At 39.4% G+C, this 27,583-nt stretch overlaps 1 protein-coding gene across 1 annotated transcript in view; it reads left to right on the top strand.

The window, feature by feature from the left end:
- LOC136863441 (proteasome activator complex subunit 4A) overlaps positions 1-27,583 on the top strand; it is a 1,047,550-nt gene that overhangs the window by 678,848 nt on the left and 341,119 nt on the right. The window contains exons 26-27 of the mRNA XM_068225934.1: positions 9,163-9,277; positions 24,920-25,062. Of these exons, the coding sequence (XP_068082035.1) occupies positions 9,163-9,277; positions 24,920-25,062 (258 nt within the window). The remainder of the gene's footprint in view (positions 1-9,162; positions 9,278-24,919; positions 25,063-27,583) is intronic.

Here is a 27,583-nt window from a genome sequence, read left to right as displayed (position 1 = left end):
ATAGCTAAAAGCAACATATCCATATCGGAGAAGACATACGTTATTGGTCAAAAATTAATTAGAGAAATTTGGTATTGGCTAAATTCAAAACAAGCGGGTAGAAATGATTAATGTTGCCAACCCACAAACCACAGAACAAAATTTAGTAAGGTCAAAAACTTATGAACACAAAACTTCTTCAAGAAGGTTCATTACTTTGCAACAGAGTGCGTAATCCTAGTTTTTTCTCTGTAGAGACATCTAGAGGAGAATGTCCACACTTCTTGATACGGAATAAACAAACACAAATCGAAATAGACACAGTTCAGAACACTTCAAAATTACACCATTTACCGTAGTGACATCTTTTAAGAAATAGTAGAATTAGTTCAGTTTTCAAGGTTCCAAACTTCTCCTGTAGAGGAGTTTAAATTGGCGAAATATTTGAATGAGCCGCCCAGTACACCTAATATATGATAACATCTTTTTTCCATTTCCCTTTATGGTCATTACCCTCTTGAAGTATGCCATGCATATATTTCTCATTTGCTTCCTTTTTCACTCTATTCAGTTCCCTCATTAGCTGTTTTCTAGTTTCTCTATTCTCCCTACCCTCTTTGATTTTCCTGTTTACTATTCTGCATTTTCTTTTTAATTTCGTTGGTCCATAACCCGTTAGAGGAGAGATCCTCAATTGGACTATGTGCAAGTAGGGCAGCATCCTGCTTCATGAATTTACCGAGCTCAGAACACTTTAAGCAAGCCTCGGACTTATGGGAGTAACGGAGTCCCGTTCCCATTTGACAGGCGAGGGACTCCTTGGAAACAACTTGGCGAACGAAATGGAATTCGATGGGGAGCTATCAATATTAATGGGGCTTATGGAAGAATGAAGGTAGAACTGGCTGAGTCAGCAAAGAGGATGCATCTGGATGTGCTAGGAGTAAGTGATATTCAGGTAAGGGGAGATAATGAGGAAGAGATGGGAGATTATAAAGTGTACTTGACGGGTGTTAGAAAGGGAAGGGCAGAGTCTGGGGTAGGGCTCTTTATCAGGAATACCATTGCACGCAACATAGTTTCTGTTAGGCACGTACATGAGCTAATGATGTGGGTAGATTTGTCAGTGGGAGGAATTAGGACAAGAATTGTGTCCGTGTATTCACCATGTGAGGGTGCAGATAAGGATGAAGTTGACAAGTTTTATGAAGCATTGAGTGACATAGTGGTCAGGGTCAACAGCAAGGATAGAATAGTGCTAATGGGCGATTTCAATGCGAGAGTTGGGAATAGAACTGAAGGATACGAAAGGGTGATTGGTAAATGTGGGGAAGATATGGAAGCTAATGGGAATGGGAAGCGTTTGCTGGACTTCTGTGCTAGTATGGGTTTAGCTGTTACGAATACATTCTTCAAGCATAAGGCTATTCACCGCTACACATGGGAGGCTAGGGGTACCAGATCCATAATAGACTATATCTTAACAGGCTTTGAATTCATGAAATCTGTTAGGAATGTACGAGTTTTTCGCGGATTTTTCGATGATACAGACCGCTATCTGATCTGTAGTGAACTAAGTATCTCTAGGCCTAGGGTAGAGAAAGTGAAATCTGTCTGCAAACGAATAAGGGTAGAAAATCTCCAGGACGAGGAAATTAGACAGAAGTACATGGATATGATTAGTGAGAAGTTTCAAACAGTAGACAGTAAGGAGGTTCAGGATATAGAAAGTGAATGGGTGGCATACAGGGATGCTGTAGTAGACACAGCAAGGGAATGCCTAGGAACAACTGTGTGTAAAGATGGGAAAAGGTGAACATCTTGGTGGAATGATGAAGTGAGAGCAGCCTGTAAACGTACAAAGAAGGCTTTTCAGAAATGGCTCCAAACAAGGGCCAAGGCAGACAGGGATTGGTACGTTGATGAAAGAAACAGAGCGAAACAAATAGTTGTTGAATTCAAAAAGAAGTCATGGGAAGATTTTGGTAATAACCTGGAAAGGCTAGGTCAAGCAGCAGGGAAACCTTTTTGGACAGTAATAAAGAATCTTAGGAAGGGAGGGAAAAAGGAAATGAGCAGTGTTTTGAGTAATTCAGGTGAACTCATAATAGATCCCAGGGAATCACTGGAGAGGTGTAGGGAATATTTTGAACATCTTCTCAATGTAAAAGGAAATCATCATGGTGGTGTTGCAAACAGCCAAGCTCATGGGAGGAGGAAAAGGATGTTGGTGAAATTATGCTTGAGGAAGTGGAAAAGATAGTAAATAAACTCCATTGTCATAAGGCAGCAGGCATAGATGAAATTAGACCTGAAATGGTTGAAGTATAGTGGGAAGGTAGGGATGAAATGGCTTCATAGAGTAGTAAAATTAACGTGGAGTGTTGGTAAGGTACCTTCAGATTGGACGAAAGCAGTAATTGCACCTATCTATAAGCAAGGGAACAGGAAGGATTGCAACAACTATCGAGGTATCTCATTGATTAGTATACCAGGCAAAGTATTCACTGGCATCTTGGAAGGGAGGGTGTGATCAGTCGTTGAGGGGAAGTTGGATAAAAACCAGTGTGGTTTCAGACCACAGAGAGGCTGTCAGGATCAGTTTTTCATTATGCGCCAGGTAATTGAAAAATGCTAAGAGAGGAATAGGCAGTTGTGTTTATGTTTCATAGATCTAGAGGAAGCGTATGACAGGGTACCGAGGGAAAAGATGTTCGCCATACTTCGAGACTATGGAATTAAAGGTAGATTATTAAAATCAATCAAAGGCATTTATGTTGACAATTGGGCTTGAGTGAGAATTGATGGTAGAATGAGTTCTTGTTGGTTCAGGGTACTTACAGGGGTTAGACAAGGCTGTAATCTTTCACCTTTGCTGTTCGTAGTTTACATGGATCATCTGCTGAATGGTATAAAATGGCAGGGAGGGATTCAGTTAGGTGGAAATGCAGTAAGCAGTTTGGCCTCTGCTGACGACTTGGTCTTAATGGCAGACTGTGCCGAAAGCCTGCAGTCTAATATCTTGGAACTTGAAAATAGGTGCAATGAGTATGGTATGAAAATTAGCCTCTCGAAGACTAAATTGATGTCAGTAGGTAATAAATTCAACAGAATTGAATGTCAGATTGGTGATACAAAGCTAGAACAGGTCGATAATTTCAAGTATTTAGGTTGTGTGTTCTCCCAGGATGGTAATATAGTAAGTGAGATTGAATCAAGGTGTAGTAAAGCTAATGCAGTGAGCTCGCAGTTGCGATCAGCAGTATTCTGTAAGAAGGAAGTCAGCTCCCAGACGAAACTATCTTTACATCGGTTTTTCCAGTCCAACTTTGCTTTACGGGAGCGAAAGCTGGGTGGACTCAGGATATCTTATTCATAAGTTAGAAGTAACAGGCATGAAAGTAGCGAGAATGATTGCTGGTACAAACAGGTGGGAACAATGGCAGGAGGGTACTCGGAATGAGGAGATAAAGGCTAATTTAATAATGAACTCGATGGATGAAGCTCTACGCATAAACTGGCTTCGGTGGTGGGGTCATGTGAAGCGAATGGAGGAGGATAGTTTACTTAGGAGAATAATGGACTCTGTTGTGGAGGGTAAGAGAAGTAGAGGTAGACCAAGACGACGATGGTTAGGCTCAGTTTCTAACGATTTAAAGATAAGAGGTATAGAACTAAATGAGGCCACAACACTAGTTGTAAATCGAGGATTGTGGCGACGTTTAGTAAATTCACAGAGGCTTGCAGACTGTACGCTGAAAGGCATAACAGTCTATAATGATAATGTATGTATGTATGTATGTATGTATGTATGTATGTTCCTTATTTCCCTTGTATAATAAACAGGGTCTGAGATCAATTTACCCTTCTTAACAGGTACAAATCTCTTCTCTCCTTCCCAAATGATTCCTTTAAATTTAGCTCAAAGTGTATCCACATTGCTCCCTTCACTTATCCAACAACTGAATTGTGATTTAAGGTAAGCCCCAAATTCATCAACTTTAGTTTTTCTGTGTAATTTCTTGTCTTGTGTGACCCTCTTATTAAGCATTTTTGGTACAAGTCCTACATCCATTATTGCAGCCTTATGGTCTCCTATTCCTTCAATTACCTCAGTTTTATCAACAATTTCCCATGGTTTAACCAAGAATACATCTAGCAAGTTGTTGAGACGAGTCGGTTCTTGTACTACTTGTGTAAATCCTCCCTCCCAAATTAACGTATTTGCCAGTTTCTGTTCATGGGCTTCACTTGCAGCTCCATTCCGTTCAACTTCAGCCAAGTTTAGATCTCCCCCAATTATTACCATATCATTATTATTGTTTTAATGAGTTGTTGTTGTTGTTGTTGTTGTTGTTTGAGTCATCAGTCCATAGACTGGTTTGATGCAGCTCTCCATGCCACCCTATCATGTGCTAACCTTTTCATTTCTACGTAACTATTGCATCCTACATCTGCTCTAATCTCTTTGTCATATTCATACCTTAGTCTACCCCTACCGTTCTTGCCACCTACACTTCCTTCAAAAACCAACTGAACAAGTCCTGGGTGTCCTATCATTCTATCTCTTCTTCTCGTCAAATTTAGCCAAATCGATCTCCTCTCACCAATTCGATTCAGTATCTCTTCATTCGTGATTCGATCTATCCATCTCACCTTCAGCATTCTTCTGTAACACCACATTTCAAAAGCTTCTATTCTCTTTCTTTCTGAGCTAGTTATCATCCATGTTTCACTTCCATACAATGCCACGCTCCACACAAAAGTCTTCAAAAACATCTTTCTAATTCCGATATCAATGTTTGAAATGAGCAAATTTCTTTTCTTAAGAAAGCTCTTCCTTGCTTGTGCTAGTCTGCATTTTATGTCCTCCTTACTTCTGCCATCGTTGGTTATTTTACTACCCAAGTAACAGTATTCACCTACTTCCTTTAAGACTTCGTTTCCTAATCTAATATTTCCTACATCACCTGCCTTCGTTCGACTGCACTCCATTACTTTTGTTTTGGACTTATTTATTTTCATCTTGTACTCCTTACCTAAGACTTCATCCATACCATTCAGCAACTTCTCGAGATCTTCTGCAGCCTCAGATAAAATAACAATATCATCGGCAAATCTCAAGGTTTTGATTTCCTCTCCTTGGACTGTGATTCCCTTTCCAAATTTCTCTTTGATTTCCTTTACTGCCTGTTCTATGTAAACATTGAAAAGGAGAGGAGATAAACTGCAGCCTTGCCTCACTCCTTTCTGGATTGCTGCTTCTTTTTCAAAGCCCTCGATTCTTATCACTGCAGACTGATTTTTATACAGGTTGTAGATAATTCTTCGTTCACGGTATCTGATCCCTATCATCTTCAAAATCATAAATAGCCTGGTCCAATCAACATTATCGAATGCCTTTTCTAGATCTACGAATGCCAGGTACGTGGGCTTGTCCTTCTTGATTCGATCCTCTAAGATCAGACGTAAAGTCAGGATTGCTTCACGTGTTCCTACATTTCTTCTGAAGCCAAATTGATCTTCCCCCAACTCAGCTTCAACTTGTTTTTCCATTCTTCTGTAAATAATACGTGTTAAAATTTTGCAGGCATGAGATACTAAACTAATAGTGCGGTAGTTTTCACACCTGTCAGCACCGGCTTTCTTGGGAATAGGTATAACAACATTCTGCCAAAAATCGGATGGGACTTCTCCCGTCTCATACATCTTGCACACTAAATGAAATAACCTTGCCATGCTGGTTTCTCCTAAGGCAGTCAGTAATTCAGAGGGAATATCATCAATTCCAGGTGCCTTGTTCCTATTTAGGTCACTCACAGTTCTGTCAAACTCTGACCTCAAAATTGGGTCTCCCATTTCATCAGCATCAACAGCCTCTTCATGTTCCAGAACGAAATTATCTACATCGTTACCTTGATACAACTGTTGGATATGCTCCTGCCATCTTTCTGCTTTGTCTTCTTTCCCTAGAAGTGGCTTTCCATCTGAGCTCTTAATATTCATGCACCTAGATTTCCTTTCTCCAAAGGTTTCCTTGATTTTCCTGTATGCAGCATCTACCTTTCCCAGGACCATACAGCCTTCGACATCCTTGCATTTCTCCTTCAGCCATTCTTCCTTAGCTACCTTGCACTTTCTATCCACTTCATTCTTTAATCGCCTGTATTCTTTTCTGCCCTCTTCATTTCTAGCATTCTTGTATTTTCGTCGTTCATCAATTAGGTCTAGTATCTCCTGAGTTATCCACTGATTCTTAGTTGATCTTTTCTTCCTTCCTAACATTTCTTCAGCAGCCCTACTGACTTCATTTTTCATGACTCTCCACTCTTCCTCTACTGTGTTTCCTTCAGCCTTTTCATTTAGTCCTTGTGCAACATGTTCCTTGAAACAATCCCTCACACTCTTTTCTTTCAACTTGTCTAGATCCCATCTTTTTGCATTCTTTCCTTTCTTCAATTTCTTCAACTTCAGACGGCATTTCATGACCAACAAGTTGTGGTCAGAGTCCACGTCTGCTCCTGGGAAAGTTTTGCAATCCAACACCTGGTATCTGAATCTCTGCCTAATCATAATGAAGTCTATTTGATACCTTCCAGTGTCTCCAGGTCTCGTCCACGTATACAGCTGTCGTTTGTGGTGTTTGAACCAAGTATTGGCGAGGACTAAATTATGGTCAGTGCAGAATTCAAGCAGCCGACTTCCTCTTTCGTTCCTTTGTCCCAATCCAAATTCTTCTACTGTGCTACCTTCTCTTCCTTGGCCTACCACTGCGTTCCAGTCTCCCATCACAATTAGATTCTCGTCACCTTTGACATATTGTATTAAATCTTCTATCTCCTCATATATTCTTTCAATTTCTTCATCATCCACTGAACTAGTAGGCATATAGACCTGCACTATTGTGGTGGGCATTGGTTTGGTGTCTATCTTGGCGACAATAATTCTTTCACTATGCTGGTCGTAGTAGCTTATCCGTTGCCCTATTTTCTTATTCATTATTAAACCAACTCCTGCATTACCCGTGTTTGATTTCGTGTTGATAATTCGGTAGTCGCCTGACCAAAAATCCTGTTCTTCCTGCCAACGTACTTCACTTATACCAACTACATCTAACTTTAGCCTATCCATTTCCCTTTTCAGATTCTCTAACCTACCACAACGATTCAAACTTCTAACATTCCACGCTCCGACTCGCAGAATGTCAATATCCATCTTCCTGATGATCGCCCCCTCTCGTGTAGTCCCCACCCGGAGATCCGAATGGGGGACTAGTTAGCCTCCGGAATATTTTACCCGGGAGGAAGCCATCATCAGTCCATCATTCATACAGAGAGAGCTGCATGTCCTCAGGAGGTGGTTACGGCTGTAGTTTCCCGTTGCTTTCAGCCGTGTAGCAGTATCAACACAGCTAAGCCATGTTGAGTATTATTACAAGGCCGTATCAGTCAATCATCTAGACTGCCGCCCTTGCAACTACCGAAGGGCTGCTACCCCCCTTCCGATGAACCATTCGTTAGTCTGGTCTCTCAACAGATACCCATCTGATATGGTTGCACCTGCGGCTCGGCTATCTGCATCATTGGGACACGCAAGCCTCCCCACCGCGGCAAGGTCACATGGTTCGCAGAGGAGGGTTTTAATGAGTATAGTGTATTATTTTCTCAAATTTTCCATGGCTCTTTCCTCTCTTCCAGGCCTATATGTTCCTATAATTCCCACCTCCTTCATATTATCACAAACTAATTTTATCCCTAATATTTCATCCCTTTCATCGGTAAACCATTCATGTGAACAATAAGTTTCCTTCACCAGAATAAACCCCCCTCCACCATCTTCTCGGTCTCTACGATAGACTGTATACCCTTCAGGAAATACTTCTCTATTATCCACCCCTTCTCTCAACCATGATTCTGTTCCTATCACCACATCAGTCTCATAAGATTCCATCAATGTACTGAATTTTATTTGTTTATTTGGGATCTAATCAATTTAAATCTAATAAATTTAATAATATGGTTTACAATGTTCATACTGTTTTCGTTTTTTAATTTTTTGATAATGTATTAAATTTTAATGAGAAGTAGAGTGTTACATTCATTAATATTTTGTAGTATTTTAATGTTACCTAAGACAACAATTGTAGCCATTTCTGACATGTAAATGAAATCATTGTAAGATGTGGTATCTACTTTGTGAATTTCCTCTTAGTTGTCTTACTTGAGAGAATGGTAATCCATACAATGTTCTTAACACGTTAGCGTGGTGCAACCTTCTTTAGAGAGACCCTCCAGTGATGGTGGGTGGTATCTGCTAACTGTGTGTTTGTTTGGGGGAAGATAGTGTTCTCTGTGAGTTGTAAGTATGTTCAGGACAGACCAAACATCCAGTCCCTGAACCAGAAATATTAACTATTTACAATAAAGATCCCATGACCAGTCCAGTAATTGAACTTATGGTCCGAAGGCCAAGGCACTAACTAATTAGTCGCAAGAGCCAAGTGGCATAAAGTAATAAATTGCAGTATCTAATGAGAGGAAAGGAAGTCCTCCAGTGGAGCTTGGCAGCCAGTATGAGACTCCTGTGTCAACTCTGATAAATTTATACTTTTTCTAGAAGGAACTCTGGATTCTGACAGACAAGCTGTAGGGTAGACAGAAAAAAAAGAAGAAAAAAATTGTTAGGTTGAAATTTTATATTCTGTGTTGAGGTTGAATTTGGCACTGTTCTAATTGTAAAATATACGTACATCTCCATTGATAATAACAGAAGAGTGGACATCAATTTTATTTCATTGTTTTGTTGTATTATATATACCAAGGTTTTTACTATCATTCATCAGACCAATTTTATTGTATAACACCAATGTACTACATTAGACTATAACGCCTGTTATACGTTTACATTACTCCATATTTTACCCATTGTTCATTTAGCTCTAAATTGAAATTTTTTTAACCATTGGTACTTCGCATTGCATGTATTATGTGCACAGTTTTATGTTATGTACCCTGCTCACTTTGTAACTTCTAGCTGATGATGACGCCACAAAGCGTCAAAACCGGTACTAGTAACAATAAATAACATGTTGTGAACATCTTGTACGACATACTTAGTATTGAATAGGTTGAACCTTTCCGCAATTCTAATTGTGCATATATGACAAGTGTTGTTTTCTTTCAGGGCCTGTTCCGGAATCATGGAGATCGGTACTTGCAACATTTCTTAGAACCTTTGAATGAGTGTACAAATTCCCGTCTAGAAAGTTATCAGAGAGCTGCAACGGAGGTTATATCAGGTAGGTTCCATATTTCCTTATTAAAAAAATATATATATTCCTTCATTATATTCATTGAATTTTCCCAGATGTAATACCTTGTTCATTATCTTGCACCACACAACAATATATTTTACTTGGTTGTATGGTAGAATTACATGGTTATACAGGGAGTAAACTGGATTACATTGATATTTCTGTCAGGTACTTGCTTTATCATTTTACCCTTATCCAGGTTTCTTACTGTTTGGATGAAAATACGTAATTAGATGTATTTACACTTGGTCATATGCTTGCAGCGATAACCCTCCATTTCTTTTGTGCATCCAACATATGCCCATCTGCACTACGAATTATGTAAGATATTTGCAGTGTGCTGATACTTCCCTTGCTTCCATGTATTTCAAGTTCAGAGCTGTGTTATTTAACGTTCTACAGTATATTCTATTCTGATAACTGACTTCTTTAGTTGAAAGTGTAACCTGCTGCGATTGTAAAAGTCCATTTGATAAGACCCGCAATATCATGAATCCTCATGTATTATATTTCAAACATCACAGAAGGCAATCATCGTGTACGAAAAGGAACAGGTCGTTTTGTTATCACAAGCACGCACACACGAAATGCTGTCAATTGTGTACAGTTTTATTTACACATTATTTACACATGATACACACACAAACTAATAAACTGCCATCGTGAACACTTGACTACTACGCTCTCGAACAAAACACTGTTGCGAAGCATAAGAAGAAGACTGCACACACTTGCATGTGAACCAACTACCAATGCAAAAAATTCACATATTCGATTAATGACTTGCACTCATAACTCTCAATAAAACAACTTCCTCTCTACCCTCAAGACTGCCTCTTTATATACCTTGCCTGGCCAGGCTTCTAGAAGAATATGACATGACATGTTTTCTCATAATTTCGAGAGTCTTCAATTACCTCTTTACAATTAAAGAAATTTTTTTGTAACTCGCTAAAACCAAAGATACGTTGTTCCAGACTATTACCGTTTGTTGCACAGTATTGCGGTGGATATATACATCATATATACAGGTAACAATAAATTACATACTATTAATTATGTCTTCTTACATTAAATAAATTCATATTAATATACATACAGCAGATGTTTCATGACAACTTCACAAATAATATGACCACTGTTTATACCAAATAAAGTTCATACACAACTGCGTAAATAATAATAAATCGAGCTAGTTATTTCCATTATTTACCATTACGTTAGAGAATATTGTTTACAAGTTATACTAGTCTGTTACACTTACTTGTATTAGTTGCTAAGAAAGTCCTCAGGTCTGTACAGTATTTTAATGTCACACTGCTTAAATACAAATGATACATTGTAACCTCATGCATGGTTCGGAGAGAAATCATTTAACAAATTAACAAAAGTGAATCAAAAAAAAAAAAAAAGAAGGAAAGAAAGAAAAGAAACATTTTGTTAAGTGAGTTCATTACTGCAGAAAAATAGTTGTGTAAGCCATTTTATGAGGGTTGGGGCAAAAGTCATTGTAACTATTTTTTTCTTGCAGATGTGTGACCAGATCACAAACTGCTATTTGTCATGTGGAAGCCATGCAGGAGTAGTGTGAATTCACAACAACAAATGGCTCTGTGATTGCTGGTAGTAGCACAGAGAGTGCTGTGAAATCAGTTGTGTGGCGAGAATCATGTGAGATGGAAATAACCTGTGTTTAGCAGCACGCATACATCAAAATAGCTTTTCTCTGGGGGAGAAATGTGACAGAATGTCACAGTGAATTGGTGAAAGCCCTTGGGAATAATGCCCTCACATTCTGTACATTAGCATGGTGGGTAAGGAAAGTTTCAGGAAGGACATGTGGCAAGTGGTGATCTGCAATGCTTGGGACGACATGTCAGTGTGTGGTCTGACGTGGCATGTGCCGTCATCGAGCACCTCCTGGAGGTAGACAGATGGTGAACGCTACTGGATTTATAGAGGGCAAGTGGCATTGAGAAGTGCACCATATGCAGGATGTTGCGGACAGAGCTGCAACTGCGCAAAATTGTATTGCGGTGGGTACCACATGCACCCATAGAAGTTGGACTGTGGATGCGATATGCAACATGCTCCGACCACCTAGCATACTGGCAACAGGACGGCCACTTCCTGTCACAAATAATCACCATTGATGAATTTTGGACCAGGGTATACAAACCGGAACTGAAACGTCAGTGGTAATATGCCGGATCACCAAGGCAGCAGCAGTTCTGTCAGAATCCTTCCCTGGGAAATTGATGGTGATTATCGCATATACTGCAGGGGTGTCATTGTGTGCCACTTCCTTTCACATGGCAGAACAGTGAGCACAGCGCACTACAGGGACTTCCTGGTGTGATAGGTACGACGTAACATTCGGGAGAAATGTCCGAATCTGGTGGACAGTGCAATTATAATACACGACAATGAAAAACCACATAGAGCAGAATGTGTACAGCAGCAACTGCAACGCTGGGGATGAGAAGAATTCGAGCACCTGCTGTACTCTGCTGACCTTTCGCCCTCAGACTTTCATATCAAATGAAAGGGAAATGAACCACTATGTGGTAGGTCATTTGCAACATGAGAGGACTTTGCTGATGCTGTCCGACAATAGGTGACTCGATTCACACATGGAGCGGCAAACTGTGTTGCAGATGGTATCCAGTGCCTCCCACATAGTTGGCAGCGTGTGTTGAACGTTGCAGGGGACTACTTTGAGTGCCTGTAGACTCGGTTTTACTGGACTGAGTGGCTCAGACGGTTCAGGCACTGGCCTTCTGGCTCCAACTTTCAGGTTCGATCTTGGCTCATTCCGGTGGTATTTGAAGGTGCTCAAATACGTCAGCCTTGTGTCGGTAGATTTACTGGCATGTAAAAGAACTCCTGCGGGACTAAATTCTGGCACCTTGGCGTCGCCGAAAACCATAAAAAGTGATGTAGTTAGTGGGACGTAAAGCAAATAACATTGTTATTATTATTATTATTATTATTATTATTATTATTATTATTATTATTATTATTATTATTAGACTCAGCTTTGTCATATCAGCTGTATGTGTACTGCATTGTAATGTAGGAGGTGTGCTTGGCTGTAATTATTTTGCATCATGAAACCAGAATTGTCCTGTACACTAACATAATAAATATGTGAGGCACAGTGTTTGTGCGCTTTTCAATGTCCACACATGTAGTTTCCACCTCATCCTTTCATCTGTATATGTCGCAGTATCCAGCCAGGCTGGTATCTGCAAGAAAGAAAATGGTTCCAATGACTTTTGCCCCAACCCTGGTATAAAATTATGACACTTCCAAGTTTTTTATAAGCTAAATATTAAGTACTTGTTATTTAACCCCTCAGACCTTGTTTTCATCCTATGCAGTTCTAATTTGTTATTAAAATGAATTTATTTAAAGAAACCTGATTAGCATTCAATAGAATTTGTTATATGGCTGAATATAGATCTATTTCCATCATCGTTTTTGCAGACCTCCAGCTCTTCTTATGTCTAATACAATGTGAAAAACTCATTTTTCTTCTGTATGCCAGCGTTATGAAGTGACCTCACTTACTCCTGGAAAAGCCTCTTATTGCACTGTGCATATTGTAGGTTTACAAGTAAAACACATAAAGTTAAAAATCTTAAATTTATATGTGCATACATACAAGCAACTGCATTATAGACAGTTGTGACTTTCAGCATTCAGTCTGCAATACTCCTATGAATTTACTAAAAGCCTCCACAATCCTCTGTTTGTAAATAGCTCTGCAGTCTCATTTAGTTCTATACATCTTATCTTTAAGTAACACTATGCAACAGGGAAAAAACGTTTTCACAAAAGTATTTGTACTTCATGTATTTCTGCCTCCTGAATAAAAAAATGACACTGAAAATATTGTATCACCCACAGTTTTGGCACAAAACGTATACTTTGTTAATAATGATATCACATATTGAAGTAGTACATGTATATATGGCACACGAATCATGCTGAACTAGAATACAAGTTTAAACAAACAACGTATTGAAATACGCACACAGTGAACAGATGCATACAGAGAATGTGGTAAAAACATGCACTAATGTAATTCATTCCGTGCTTTCTTAGTTGTCATGACGTGGCCCCTGTTTTTCCTCTTATGGGGCATTTCTGTGTGTTCACGGTGAAGCATCCATAGTAGTCGCCCATCATCCGAACATCCCAAGTTCCCTGGTATCGCCATTCCATGTCCTTTATATCCTGATGGGAACCTTTCACCCTGTTCCTCACTTACAGCACCCAGGTTTGGAGGAAAAAAGTCAAGGTGAGAATGTAAATGTGTAACTTCAAACTCATTGAGCATCCCAGCATTTTCAACTTCGTCAGCATGTTCTCCACTCTGTCCACATACTTTGCGCTGCGATTGTTTCGCAGGAAGTTTTGAACCACACACTTAAAGGCAGTCCAGGCGTCTCGCTCCATGGCATTCATTGAATTAAGGAAATCTTCATCTAGCATTACTTTCCGAATATCGGGACCATTGAACACACCCTCCTTCAGCTGAGCATCTGGCAGGTTTGTTGAACTTGTTACATAGATATTTGAAACAGTTGCCACACCTAGGTAATGCTTTGACAAACTGCTTCATTATGCCCAGTTTGAGGTGCAGAGGTGGCAAGAGTATACTGTCTCTTTCCACTAGAGGGTCACACTTGATATTTTCATCCCCTGGAACCAATTCCAACCTTCGGGGCCACTGCTTTTGCTCCCAATGTTTGTCACGAGCACGACTGTCCCATTCACAGATGAAAGAAGGAAACTTGGTATATCCGGTCTATTGTCCTAGAAGCATACCCAACACTTTCAAATCGCCACACACCATCTATGTGATTCTCATAACGAATGGTAGTAAGAAGCACCTTCATGTTGTCGTGTGTTTCCTTCAGGTGCACAGAATGGCCGACAGGTATTGAGGCATGCATGTTACCATTGTGCAGCAGAACTGCCTTCAGGCTTCTTTTAGATGAATCAGTGAACAGTCTCCAGTCACCGGGTGCGTACAGAATGTTGAACTGACCCAGCAAACCTTCTACATCACTGCAGTACACTAACACGTCATTTTGAGAAAAATATTGTGTGAATATCAAGTCCCTTTTGCTATAAAATGTAACGGACGTTCCGGATGCTAAGAAACGTCTTTCACGCAGTCTTGGCCCTAGGAGCTCTGCTTTATCCTTTGACAGTCCCAGATCACGGACTAAATCATTTCGATCTGTCTGAGTGAACAGAAGAGGGGCCTCATGTGCCTACTTCAAAGTCAGTATCATCAGTCTCCTGCACGGCATCCATGTCATCACTGTCATCCGTATCTAATGTCTGCGGATGCTGTGGTATAGGTAAATCCTGGCCATGTGGAATAGGACGAATAGCTGAGCGAATGTTGTTCGGATACTCAATAGTCATCTTGTTTTTTTTGTTTTGTTTTTTTTTTTTGTTTTTTTTTTGTTGTTGAAACCAGCTACCTTACAAGAGCAGTAGTAGCAGTCGTCAGTATGATCCTGTTGCTCTCGCCAGACCCTGGGGATGCAAAATTGTAATGACTTCTTCTTTCCTGCCACCCACTGTCATAAACCTTTTACATACACAATGCACACGACCTGGGGGGCCATGGTTTATCAATGTCGCAGAGTTTCACTCTGAAATAGGCATGGTAGACCTTTTTCACAAAAGTAGTAATGTTTCTATGGTCCTTTTTCACCACAAGTTCACCACATATATGACAAGAACTGTTAGGAGAGTTTACATAACCTCGGGTAGACATTCTGCACTAACACGTACCTCCTTCCGCAAACACAACACAGTACCGGAAAGGCAGCGTCATTTGCAACATGCCACTAGGAGCACAAGTGTTGAACAGTTGAAAGCGATGTACCGCTTCTGAACTTCATATGGTGTTTTCATGTCTATTATACTAAATACTAAAACCCCATATGAAGCTCAGAATATCAATCAGAATATTATAATACCATTAAATTGCATTACCATTAATTACAAATTTATGCAATTTGTGCAAAAACTGTGGGTGATACGACGTTTTCAGTATCATTTTCGAATTCAGGTGGTCGAAATGCATAAAGAACTCCTACATTTTCAAAAAGTTTTTGTGACCTTAAAATTTGTTGCATAGTGTAATAGGAAACTGAGTCTAAACATTGTTAGATATCTCTTGTTTCTCTCCCTGTACAACTCTTACCCTCCATGACCAAGTCTATTATTATCGTAGGTAACCTATCCTCCTCCATTCATCTCACATGACCCTACCACTGAAGCTGGTTTGTCCATACTGCTTCAACCATTGAGTTCACTCCTAACTTAGCCTATACCTCCTAATTTAGAGTACCCTCCTGCCATTGTTCCTACCTGTTAGTACCAGCGATCATTCTCGCTACGTTCATGTCTGTTACTTCTAACTATTGTTCATGGTGTGGGTTACTGCAGTCACGTCCTAGTTCGTGAACGATGGGCAAAAGCTGAGTAGCCTAGTAAGTGGTCCTGAGAGCTGGCATACAAGTTGCTATGGAATGGAAGTGGGCATCTCAGACATACTCTGAGTCATGGCCCTCCTTGTTCTCAGGCGGCTAGAATTTTACAATCCACCGTGGTCCCTAACCCGTTAGAGGAGAGATCCTCGCTTGGACTCTGTGTAAGTAAGGGTAGTATTCTGCTTCAGAGAATTTTCACCGAGAACACTCTAAACATTTCAAGCTAGCCTCGGACCTATGTGAGTAACAAAGTCCTATTTTCATTATTTTCATTTGACAGGTGAGGCACTCCTTGGGAACAACTTGGTGAATGAAATGAAATTTGACGGGGGGCTGTCAATATTAATGGAGCTTATGGAAGAAAGAAAGTAGAACTGGCTGAGTCAGCAAGGAGGATACATCTGGATGTGCTAGCAGTAAATGATATTCGGGTAAAGGGAGATAAACGAAAAAGAGATAGGAGATTTTAAAGTGTACTTGACGGGATTTAAAAAGGGAAAGGAAGAGTGTGGGACTATCGCACACAGCATAGTTTCTGTTAGGCACACAAATGACTGAATGATGTCGGTACATTTGATATTCGGAGGAATTAGGACAAGAATTGTCTCGGTGTACTCACCATGTCATACCTGCCAAGTATTCTGGTTTTCCGTAAAATGTACGGATTTTGAGTGTGTTTTACGGTTGTACAGATGATCACTGTTATTGTACGGATTTTTAATATCTTCGCTTGTTTTTGCTTTCTGGAGTCAAATGGGATTAGTTTGACTTTCGATAGTAGCTGGTAATAAGAGATGCAGTGTTTGAAATTCGACCGGTAAATGTATTATACCCTATAAGGGCGTAAGTGATTGGATAAGTTCAGTAAATGTAGGGGGTTCTATAACTTACCTGTTATTCCTGTCCAGAATGCACCGTCCTAGCAGCCATAGAGCGTGGGAAAGAGTCCTGTGGCCTCCAATGATTACTAAAAGGATCTTATAGATCTAAATGGACAGGAATTCTGTGTTGTATTTCAGTAAATGAGGAACAACTTAAAATTAATCAATTTAATGAACGGAACCACGATAAAAAATATAAACGTGTTAATAAAACACACCCAATGCACTAAAAACCAGTGCGATAAATGCCATGAAATGGCAATGACACAAACAAAACATTGAATCTACATGAAATTCACAAACATAATCCTTTATGATTATACAAACGGTGAGTCTTTAAATTGCACAACACTTTAAGTCATAATGTTACAACATCCTTTAAATCTTACGCTGAAGTGGACAAGCCCTAGATGTACATCATCATGGCATAGAAGTAATAAATTGTAGTGTTAGGATTACTAATGCTTCGCAGATCAATAATTAACCCTAGGAAAATCCCTTACATATGGGAATTATATATACAATGGTACCAAAACCCAGGACTAACTTACGTCTACCAAAACACTGAAATTAATGTGGTTGCAGTTCCACCAACTCACAAGAGTAACGAACTCTTGACTCCAAGTATGTTGCATCTTACAACACTTATTATACGACAAGAATAGTACAATCCAACGCATATGAACAACACAAATAAACATACACATGGATGCCAACAAATGACATCAAATTAATAACCTGAAATAAACACAAGAGGAACAGAACAAAATAATTCACATGCAGCCACACAAGACGTAAAGTTTCCTTGAAAGGGTGTGGTTTGTTTCGTTGACCCGCTGAGTGGGGTAAGGAGCTCTCCCTTACTACCAGCAAAAATAATTGTAAACAAACACGCCTCCTTGACTTAGTTTTCCTCAGCTGATGCGAACTTGACAGGTCAAGGACTCTCATTCTTCCACTCTTACAAAGCAGGCATATCAGCTCCCTTGGCCATTCCCAGTACAAGGGATTATTTACTTCCACAAATACAGTAGGCTCAATTGCCTGGCCTCATGTAGGGGCTATCTCATTAAGTCAGAGTACTCTCACGTACTAATTCAATATCAATGCTAGGTCGCATCTTTCATACGGCGCATTATCTCTCCCTTTAGTCCCAGTTTCAAGTCAAGTGCATAGTGACAGAAACTCTGTCGGAAATTCAGATAATGTTACTGTTATGACATTGCTACAGCTTGTACGCAGCCTCACCCAAATCACTGGAAACCATGCAGATAACATGCAGATCCCAACATAAATTTTACTAACATTTTATTTCTTCCCAGACACCATCTTATATTATCAGACTTTCCTTTGATGACACGTTGCAATTGATTATGTTAACATGCATAGATTCGATCCTGGCTCAGTCCGGTGGTATTTGAAGGTGCTCAAATACGACAGCCCCGTGTCGGTAGATTTGCTGGCACGTTAAAGAACTCCTGCGGGACTAAATTCCGGCACCTCTGCGTCTCTGAAGACCTTAAAAAGTAGTTAGTGGGACGTAAAGCAAATAACATTATTAACATGCATAGAGACTAACTGGAATATATTACTAACAGCAATCCTATGTTACACCTAGCTTCCCTGTTTCCCTTAACTTAAAACTAACTATACAAATACACATGCCATAAGGGCTTACACAAACTCATGATTACATAATCAGGTAGCCTGACGGGCTTACGTATTATTGTTACTGTATTACACAGCTGCCTGAAGGGCCTTAACTATCATCTTGACTATATAATACAATTGCCAGAAGGGCTTGACTAAATCCTATTTACATAATTAAACAAATATCTATCTGCGGAAACATCACTATCCCTACCACATGCCAAAACACACGTCCACTTAGCTCATTACTTATGACCTCTCCGCTTCTGCCTTTGTGCCATGGCTACTCCTGCCTAGCCCATCATCATGAAGCCATTGTCCTGGGTCAATTCTCTTCGTCCAGTCTCCATGGATTACTCTTACATGAGGTCGTCTTCTTGAGGTAGGGCTCATTCATGAGGTTGTCTTCTTGAAGTTATGGTTGGAAGGTCTCATGCCCCTAGACTCTTAAAACATGGTACAGGTTTGCACTGGAATGAAATGCCTAATTATTTATCAGCATGGCAATACCGTCACTTCTGTTTACTTTTACAGGCATGAAACAGTTACTGCCAATCTGCAATGTTGAAATTCATTGTTCCCCTTTAGCTGGTTAATCGTGCACGAACGTGTATCGGCTAATACTATCTGCAGTGTGCAATTAGCAGTCTAATCTGTGGAATGAATTGTCATTATAACATGTTCAACTGATACTGACACGTAACTAGTGGGAATAACACAAATGACTTAGTTTATACTTGCACATCTTCCGCACCTAGCAATCTATTTACGCGGTTACCCGTACATCTTCACGACAAAGTCTTTTCGTAATTTATAAGGTATTGATTAGGTGGAGCTCTTCTCCTCTTTACATTTGTGTGAAGTCTTTTCGTACGGCACTGTTCACTGTTAGATAATTCAACACTCACGACCGCGCTGTACTGCATCTAAATACAATCATTTAATTGAACAATTATTACGTAGTTTACGGATCATCGATCCACTGAATAATTATTAGTGCAACTGCACTAATCACAGTCTTTGTCCAAAGCAACGTTTATAGCACGATTATTAAACTGACGGACATACTCATGACACGCACAGGAGAAATCTTGTTGCGGAATGAGATAGCTCCCTTCAAATCAGCCAGTAATTGTTGGGAGTCTGCAGCCAAGCCATGCCAGGGGACTACCTCAAATACACTCTTGACATTGGAATGTAGATACTTGACCATCTTCCCACAGTGATGCACGCTTATGTAGAATTATCGAATTCACTGCAAATTAATGGCATGAGACACATCACCATGTTCCTAAAATTCTGAGGTTCATTGTCATCTATTTGTTTCCTCTAAAAGTCTTCAGGGAGAGTAGATAACACTCAATTCCCGCGAAGTGTCACGCCTGCTTCTTGCCGCTTTAAATTTTGTTAATGTGGCAGAGGGCTTCCCCAAACAAGCTTCACATATCTCCATCTTACTCTGACACATTTTCTGTCTCATACACACAGTGCCACACCCGTAGTGGAGGATAGCGACCAAGCTCCTGCCTCCAACCTGGCTTCGCACCAATTATCGTAGCATCCTATTGCGCAACATTATAATTGCGTTAAATATCACCAAATTCCAAATGAACAGTACGGTTCATTATCGTTAATCACATTATTGATTATCACTGTGCTTTTGTCACCTGTTCGACCTCAACTGCTACTTCATTCACTGAGATGTTCCCAAACAAGTAGCAGAGTCTGTGAAAAGTAGTAGGCTGTGAATTTTTATATAAGAACTTTAGTAACTACGTCATGCTTCATAGCAGCTGTGAAAGTCTTGCTTGTGTGTGGGTGTAACATTGGCGGTGGTTCTGAAACTCGTTGAGTTTCGTGATGAATTTGTGAGCGATTTAGAATTTTTAGTTGTTTTCGTAATGAGTTCAACTAAGAAACGATATTATCAGTCTTTCGGGAGGCATATTTTGCTTAATTTCCTTGTTTTGTACGATCTCGGAAAGTGTTCCCAGTGTTCAATGCAAACAGATGAGCACTCGTCAAGATGTAACTGTGTAGGTATTTAATTTCAGGGGTGATTATAACATATATTTGACTTCTATTAGTATTGTTTATAATCTACCCCCTTGCCGTCCTTTTTCATTATGTCTCAAGAGTTTGCGACGCATGCGCGTGTTCTAAAAAAATTTCCATTTTAGGATCTTCCGGATTTCTACCTTTGAAAGTTGGCAGGTATGCCATGGGAGGGTGCAGATGAAGATGAAGTTGACATGTTATGAAGCATTGAGTGACATTATATTCAGGGTCAACAGGAAGGACAGGATAGTACTAATGGGCGACTTCAGTGCGAGAGTTTGAAATAGAACTGAAGGATATGAAAGAGTGATTGGTAATATAGGGAAGATGTGGAAGCTAATAAGAATGGGAAGCGTTTGCTGGTCTTCTGTACTAGTATGTGTTTAGCAGTTGAGAATATATTCTTCAATAATAAGGCTATTCACTACTACACATGGGAGCGTAGGGGCACCAGATCCATAATAGAATATATCTCAACAGACTTCGAATTCGGGAAATCTGTTAGGGATATGCAGATGTTCAGGGGATTTTTCAATGATACAGACCACTGTATGGGGCAAAATGTTGGTAATTTCATGATTGAAAAGCCCTAAGGAGCTTAAATGTTTTTAAAATTTGCAATTGATGAAATTAAATTATGGTTTCCTTCTGGGAAGTTAATTTTTGATATATGGATGTGATTAGTGAAAAGTTCCAAACAATGAAGTATAAGCAGGTTCAGGATGTAGAAAGAGAATGGGTGGCAGACAGGGATGCTTTAGTAGAAACAGCAAGGGAATGCCTTGTAACAGCTGTGTGTAAAGATGGGAGAAAGCAAACGTTTTGGTGGAGAAATGAAGTGAGAGCAGCTTATAAACATAATAAGTGTAACCTTTACTACAGTGGTTACACAAAAACAAAACACTAAACACAATAAGGGGGGGAAGTAAGAGCAACTACACAATGTCAGAAAACACTACACACTCAGCAAAACATCAGCTGGACTACGCGGATCTCCGCCAACAACATAATACGTAAATATCAGTAGGGCCAACTAGTAGACAATAAACCAGGAAGGTGGAAGGAACTACGACCTACTGAGGGCATGGACATGGCTTAGGTTGCGGTTTCCAAAATAATTCGCCGTGATCCTTAAATTTGAAAAATATTATTTACAAGTGAAATTTTACAAATACATTCCGAAACAAAATCCACCAACTTACAAACTATAAGCTCCGTGATACACATTATCTTAGAGGTTCCTTGATAATGACTTCACTACAAGTTTCAAACTTCAAACCAACTATACATCTAGTTACAAATCCAGTTGTACAATGCAATTTAGTAGGTTGTACAATGCAATTTAGTAGGTTGTACAATGCAATTTACAGTGACGTGAACGTACTCTCCCAAACTCTAGCGTACATCAAGTGACACTGAACTATCAGAGGCAAACCCCAAGGTAAATATATTAAACTACAATCTACATATTTAGTGAAATAAGAAATGGGAATGCCTCGAAAACAAACAGGCAAGCCCAGCTGAAAAGCTAAGGCGTCATAATTAATTAATTTGGCGAATCTAGGTTAGGCTAGGGCAGACTCCTATACGAAATAGCAACCGAACATTACGGAAATTGTAGCCGGAACGGAATTCAAGAGTGCTTACCCGAAGGTGGCCCATCCCGGTAGCGAAGCGTCGCACACGACGTAAAACTTCCAACAGACCAAGACAGACTAAGGCAGACCAGGCCAAGACAAGACCAAGACAAGTCCGAATTATCACGAATGCAGCTTCGCTCTCTATATATAGGTAAACCCTGGCCTTGGAGTAGCCAATCAGAAAGCATGAGTCTGCCCATCCCCACCTAGTTTCACCAATCACAATTCCTACTTTCAGTCGCGAACTTTAACTAAACTTCTCGAATACGCACGTTCGCGAATCTTCCATTTCCAGAATAATTAGAAAATGCTTTCTAGAACACACAACCAACAAAAGGCAACACACCCTGTTCAAAAATTCATGTAACTTTCTGGATACTTCCATTAAGTACAGAACTGAAATCTACTATTTACACATACCATATGTTACAAATATTACACAGTACAGGTTAGGTCATTACAAATAAAACATATTACCACACTTTACAAATAAAGTCTTCAATAAACATATTCCACTTCCACTACATTGTTCACCTGTGACATAAGCGAAGTTCTGGAGTCTTTTGATAAAATTCTTCACTTGCCAATAAAAATACAAATAAATGACTTTTATAGTGCATGTTGGTATATCATTTTCATATGTGAAAATCTCATCATATAAAACCGGGTTTGTTTGTCCTCCCCAAGAATCGATGTATGGCGTCATCACATCGATCAGAAAATCTTTGCACAATGCTCATATCACCTTCCCGAACTTCGAGGATGTAATGGCAACGTCATATATTTTCGCATATACATCTACTGATTTTTGCAACCTTGGTCCAAATTTGCTAGTCGCCTCCTTCTGCTTAACAAGCACAACCTTCTATCCTTGTTTGGTGAGGGTTCAGTTTTATGCTGACTGCTATTGGCACCCTGGAATAACAGAGACGTATGTATGTACTTTGTCTACACAATATTTTACTTTGATATAAAACAAAAATATATCTTTTCCAAATACCTGTTTGGTCGGTGTTGATGACAAAATCCTTGTCATAGTGTGGGATGAGGGCTCGTGCTTGCGTTTGAAACTTTTTGCTGCAGGAACAGTCTCCTGCATTGTCACGGTTTCTCTCTTCGACAAAGATTTTGTTACTTTTCTTTGTCGAATTTGGTGTCTTTGTTTGAAGACCTTGACCCACGTCTCCAAAGCTTTCAGTTGCAATTCCGGGAATTGACTGGTAGCAGCCAGAGTCCATTGCTGCAGTTTCCTCATCGTGACTTGCGGGTTGGATTAGCAAGCTTTTGCAAAATGACCATGAGCCCATGTATCAATTGTTTTGTATTCATCTGTCGTGTATCCACCTCTCGTAATTTGTTCCTCCCATATCTTCAACTGATCCATTCTCTTCAGGCGGAAATCTCCCTGTCTTTGCAGATTTGGTAATCAAGTGGAATTATATCCGTATTGATTTTTGACCGTTTTTCATCTGGATGGTACTCATCGTCCGCTTGTAAGGCAGAATCTTCAGCTTCTGCAAAAAGGACTTCTTCATGGCTTGAATGGAGTTTTAAAAAAATAGTGAAGATCATAATATGAAGAGAAAGTTGTAATACTAAAGGACAAATTCATGTAGCTAACTGTCTGATCACATTAAATTTTAATCCTTTTTTTTTAGTTAACATTTCTTCATAAATCCAATAATAAGAATTTTTCAGTTCATTTTTAATTATAAATTAGTGCTCCAATTTGTATCTGAAAACAAAATGTACCCTAGTAGCGAATGGAAGCCCTTATTAATTTAAATACAGAGTTTCATGTCATGAACTTCCACGATTTTATTTATTTTGGAAAAAGCAAATGGACAGAATGACATATAACAATCACTTTTTGTTGCCAGCTGCCCTAAAAACTGTACAGTATGTCTGAAACATGTACAAAACTTAAGAGGTTGCAAAGGAATCTAATGGACAGACGTTAATGTTTTATTTATATTTTTAGTATATACTAGATATGTACTGTACTTTTCCCTTCAACACCACCTTCAACCATTCATCCGAGCATCCAGGCTCAGTCAGAAACAAGTAACGAGAGCCATATGTCTATCTGCTGCCACTAATGGCTACTGTTGAAAATCTTATTCAAAGTCACCAAAATTGAATATTGGGACTGTGTTGTTGTGAGTCTAGTGGCTAAACTGCTGCATCAATGTGGTTCTGATCACCTACATGCAAGGTAGTAATGTCATAATTCAAGATAACAATAACGTTGTTTTTTGTTTGATGTTCATAACTGTTTTAGGCGATATTGAAGCAATCGCTGAGATAATTTTTATCATATTCATGGAAAATTTATATGAAAACTTCATACCAAACAGATTTATAAAATCGCCAAAACCATTGATTGCAAAATTTGCAACCAAGACAAAGAAATGTGGAAGCCTCTGTTTCTCAGACGGCAGCGCGTCGGCCTCTCGCCACTCCATACTGTGGTTCAAATCCCGGTCACTGCATATGAGATTTGTGCTGGACAAAGCAGAGGCGGGAGAGGTTTTTCTCCGGGTACTCCGGATTTCCCCGTCATCTTTCATTCCAGCAACCCTCTAGACTATTATCTCATTTCATCTGTCAGTCATTAATTTTGCCCCAGAGGAGTGTGACAGGCTTTGGCAGCTGGCACAATTTCTATCCTCTCCCCATGATGAGGGGCTTCTTTCATTCCATCCCTGACCTTGTCATTGACTGGAAAACAGGTTGTAGGTTTTCATTCATTTTCACAAAGAAATGGGACTAAAGATATTTGCTAGTGTTTTATATATGAATGCTCAAAGCATGCTTAATTATAAATTGTGTTGGAACTTTTGTGTATCATTTTTTTATATGTTTTATTAATAGGTATCGTACGTGGATCAAAAGTGTGGTCCTATGAAAAAACCGTGTCACTTTGGAAAAATTTGTTACCTCTGATTAGCCAAGGTCTCAGTAACATCAGAGAGGAGACTCTGGTGGATTGGGGCATTTGCATAGCAACATCAGCGGTAAGTTTTAATAATTACAAATTTTAGTTTTTGTAATAATGAGGAAATTACACATCATTGTAAATGTGTCAATCCCACTGAATAGCTGACCAGTGATAATGTGTAAGATTGAAACCTTTGAAAGCATGCCTCTATGTCCTGGCTAAAAAGCAGAGATGATGTTAAGTCGTCAGTGTCAACAACCCCAACCCCAAGTCCTTCGATGATCTTTATTATTCCTGTGCATGTTCTGGAGTGGGATTTTGTGATTAGTTGATTTTTGGATTGGGGAGCAAGTTGGTATGGTGTTACGATTCAGAAATAAGCCGGTATGGCTTTGAGAAGGGTTTTGTTTGTTTGTTTATTTTATGCCTTTTAGCCTTTGCGATCATGAAATCACCAGCTTTCTACCGCATTGGGCTCCTCATTTTGATTTTCACACCTTTCCAACTGTGCTCTAGCCACCAGAATCTTGGCAAGTTGTGGCAATGTAACTAACTTGCCCACTGTCACACTAGTAAAAGGCCTAAAGAGCTTGGATACTTCAACGTTTTATTAGTTTTTTAATATTGATTAAGCATGCATTTTGAATACAGATGCCCATATTAATTACATTTATGTAACATTTTAATAATTTTTTAGTATTGGGTAGGTAAGAATGTAAACTAAACTCTATATTGCTATGGGTTCAGTCCAAAAAATTGAGATCTAGCTGATTTACGTTATCAAAAAACACCCAGGACTTGTTCATTTAGTTTTTGAGCTTTGCATCCGGGAGATAGTGGGTTCAAATCCCAGTGTTGCCAACCCTGAAGATGGTTTTCCATAGTTTCCCATTTTCACACCTGGCAAATGCTGGGGATGTACTTTAATTAAGGCCACGGCCACTTTATTCCCATTCCTAGCCCTTTCCTATCCCATCGTCTCCATTAGACCTATCTGTGTCGGTGCGACGTAAAGCAAATAAAGTTTTTTGAGGGAAATGTGGGCGTTAAGAAAGGTAGGGATAGACCAAGGTATGAATATGACAAGCAGATTAGAGCAGGTTTAGGATGTAGTAGATACGTAGAAGTGATAAGATTAGCACAGGATAGGGTGGCATGGAAGACTGCATCAAACCATTCTATGGATTGATGGCTCAAACAACAGCAACAGCAACTCTTCCTTTATACAGGCAGTTGAGAGGATACTAGTAACACGTTGGTGGGTGGTTAAATAAACACACAACTGGTAGTGTTATTTTAAGATTTAGACTAGTTCTAATAACTATTGTTGGATTTTTATTATGGATATTGTAGTTTAGGCATTAATTACAAATGAACCAACAGGCCTATTTCAAAGTGAGTTATACCAATATTTTCCTTGTTTAATTCTTCATTGGTGTGTATAAGACAAATTGTTTTTGAAGTTCATAAATTATTTTTTATTTGTGGTTGTAGTAAATATTGTCCGGGTTTTTGGCTTCTTCTTTGGGAACCACGCACTTAAAAATATATACATGGAAAACTACTTATTCTGATGGTAATGAAATTTCTATATGTTATAACTACAGGTATTTGTAGAAAAATACTCAGGTTACAATTTTTTTCAACCCAGGACAAATGTACAACAGGGAACTTGGGCTTGTTTTGAAGTACTCAGTTGTGATTATCAGATACTACAACTACTGTAACCGTACAGTGTGATACTATATTTATGAAGAGTAATATTGATGGGAAGGTGCTGGACCATGTGATTAACAGCAGACGGGGTGGTGAAATCGGGGACAGGGTTGTCGCAGACACTTGCACTGTGCAGATGGAAATGGAATGCCCCTGACCTCTGTTTGTCTGCGTGTTATCATCAGTCTGCCTGTGTTCTCCATGTTAGCCACATCACTTCCTGTGTACCTGAAAGTTGCAGATTGTCTTGGATTATCGCTGTCGTCGGTGGGGTAGGTGCTGCTACAGAGGAGAATGATAGAAATATATCATCTAGGACATTAAAGAAGCAGTGTTTGATGCCGTGGAGTTCAAAAATCAAATTCAATGATTTTTACTTTGGCCACAATACGAAGAAATATACGCAAATTTTACACGTATAAGGCATTCCCCACAATTAAAAGCCACCGCCTGCAACTGCAACCCTCACCAGGATTACCTGATTCAAGAACTGGAAAAAATCCAAAGAAAAGCAGCTAGATTTGTTCTGGGTGATTTACGACAAAAGAGTAGCATTACAAAAATATTGCAAAGTTTGGGCTGGGAAGATTTGGGAGGAAGGAGACGAGCTGTTCGATTAAATGGTATGTAAGTCCAATACGGTCTACAATGAGATTTATTACTTGTAAATGGTATGTTCCGAGCTGTCAGAGGAGAGATGGCGTGGGAGGACATCAGTACACGAATAAGTTTGAGTGGTGTCTTTAAAAGTAGGAAAGATCACGGTATGAAGATAAAGTTGGAATTTAAGAGGACAAATTGGGGCAAATATTCGTTTATAGGAAGGGGAGTTAAGGATTGGAATAACTTACCAAGGGAAATGTTCAATAATTTTCCAATTT

This window comes from Anabrus simplex, chromosome 2, assembly GCF_040414725.1.
Source record: "Anabrus simplex isolate iqAnaSimp1 chromosome 2, ASM4041472v1, whole genome shotgun sequence".
Lineage (NCBI taxonomy): Eukaryota > Metazoa > Arthropoda > Insecta > Orthoptera > Tettigoniidae > Anabrus > Anabrus simplex.
This window is presented reverse-complemented; position numbering and strand designations above follow the sequence as displayed.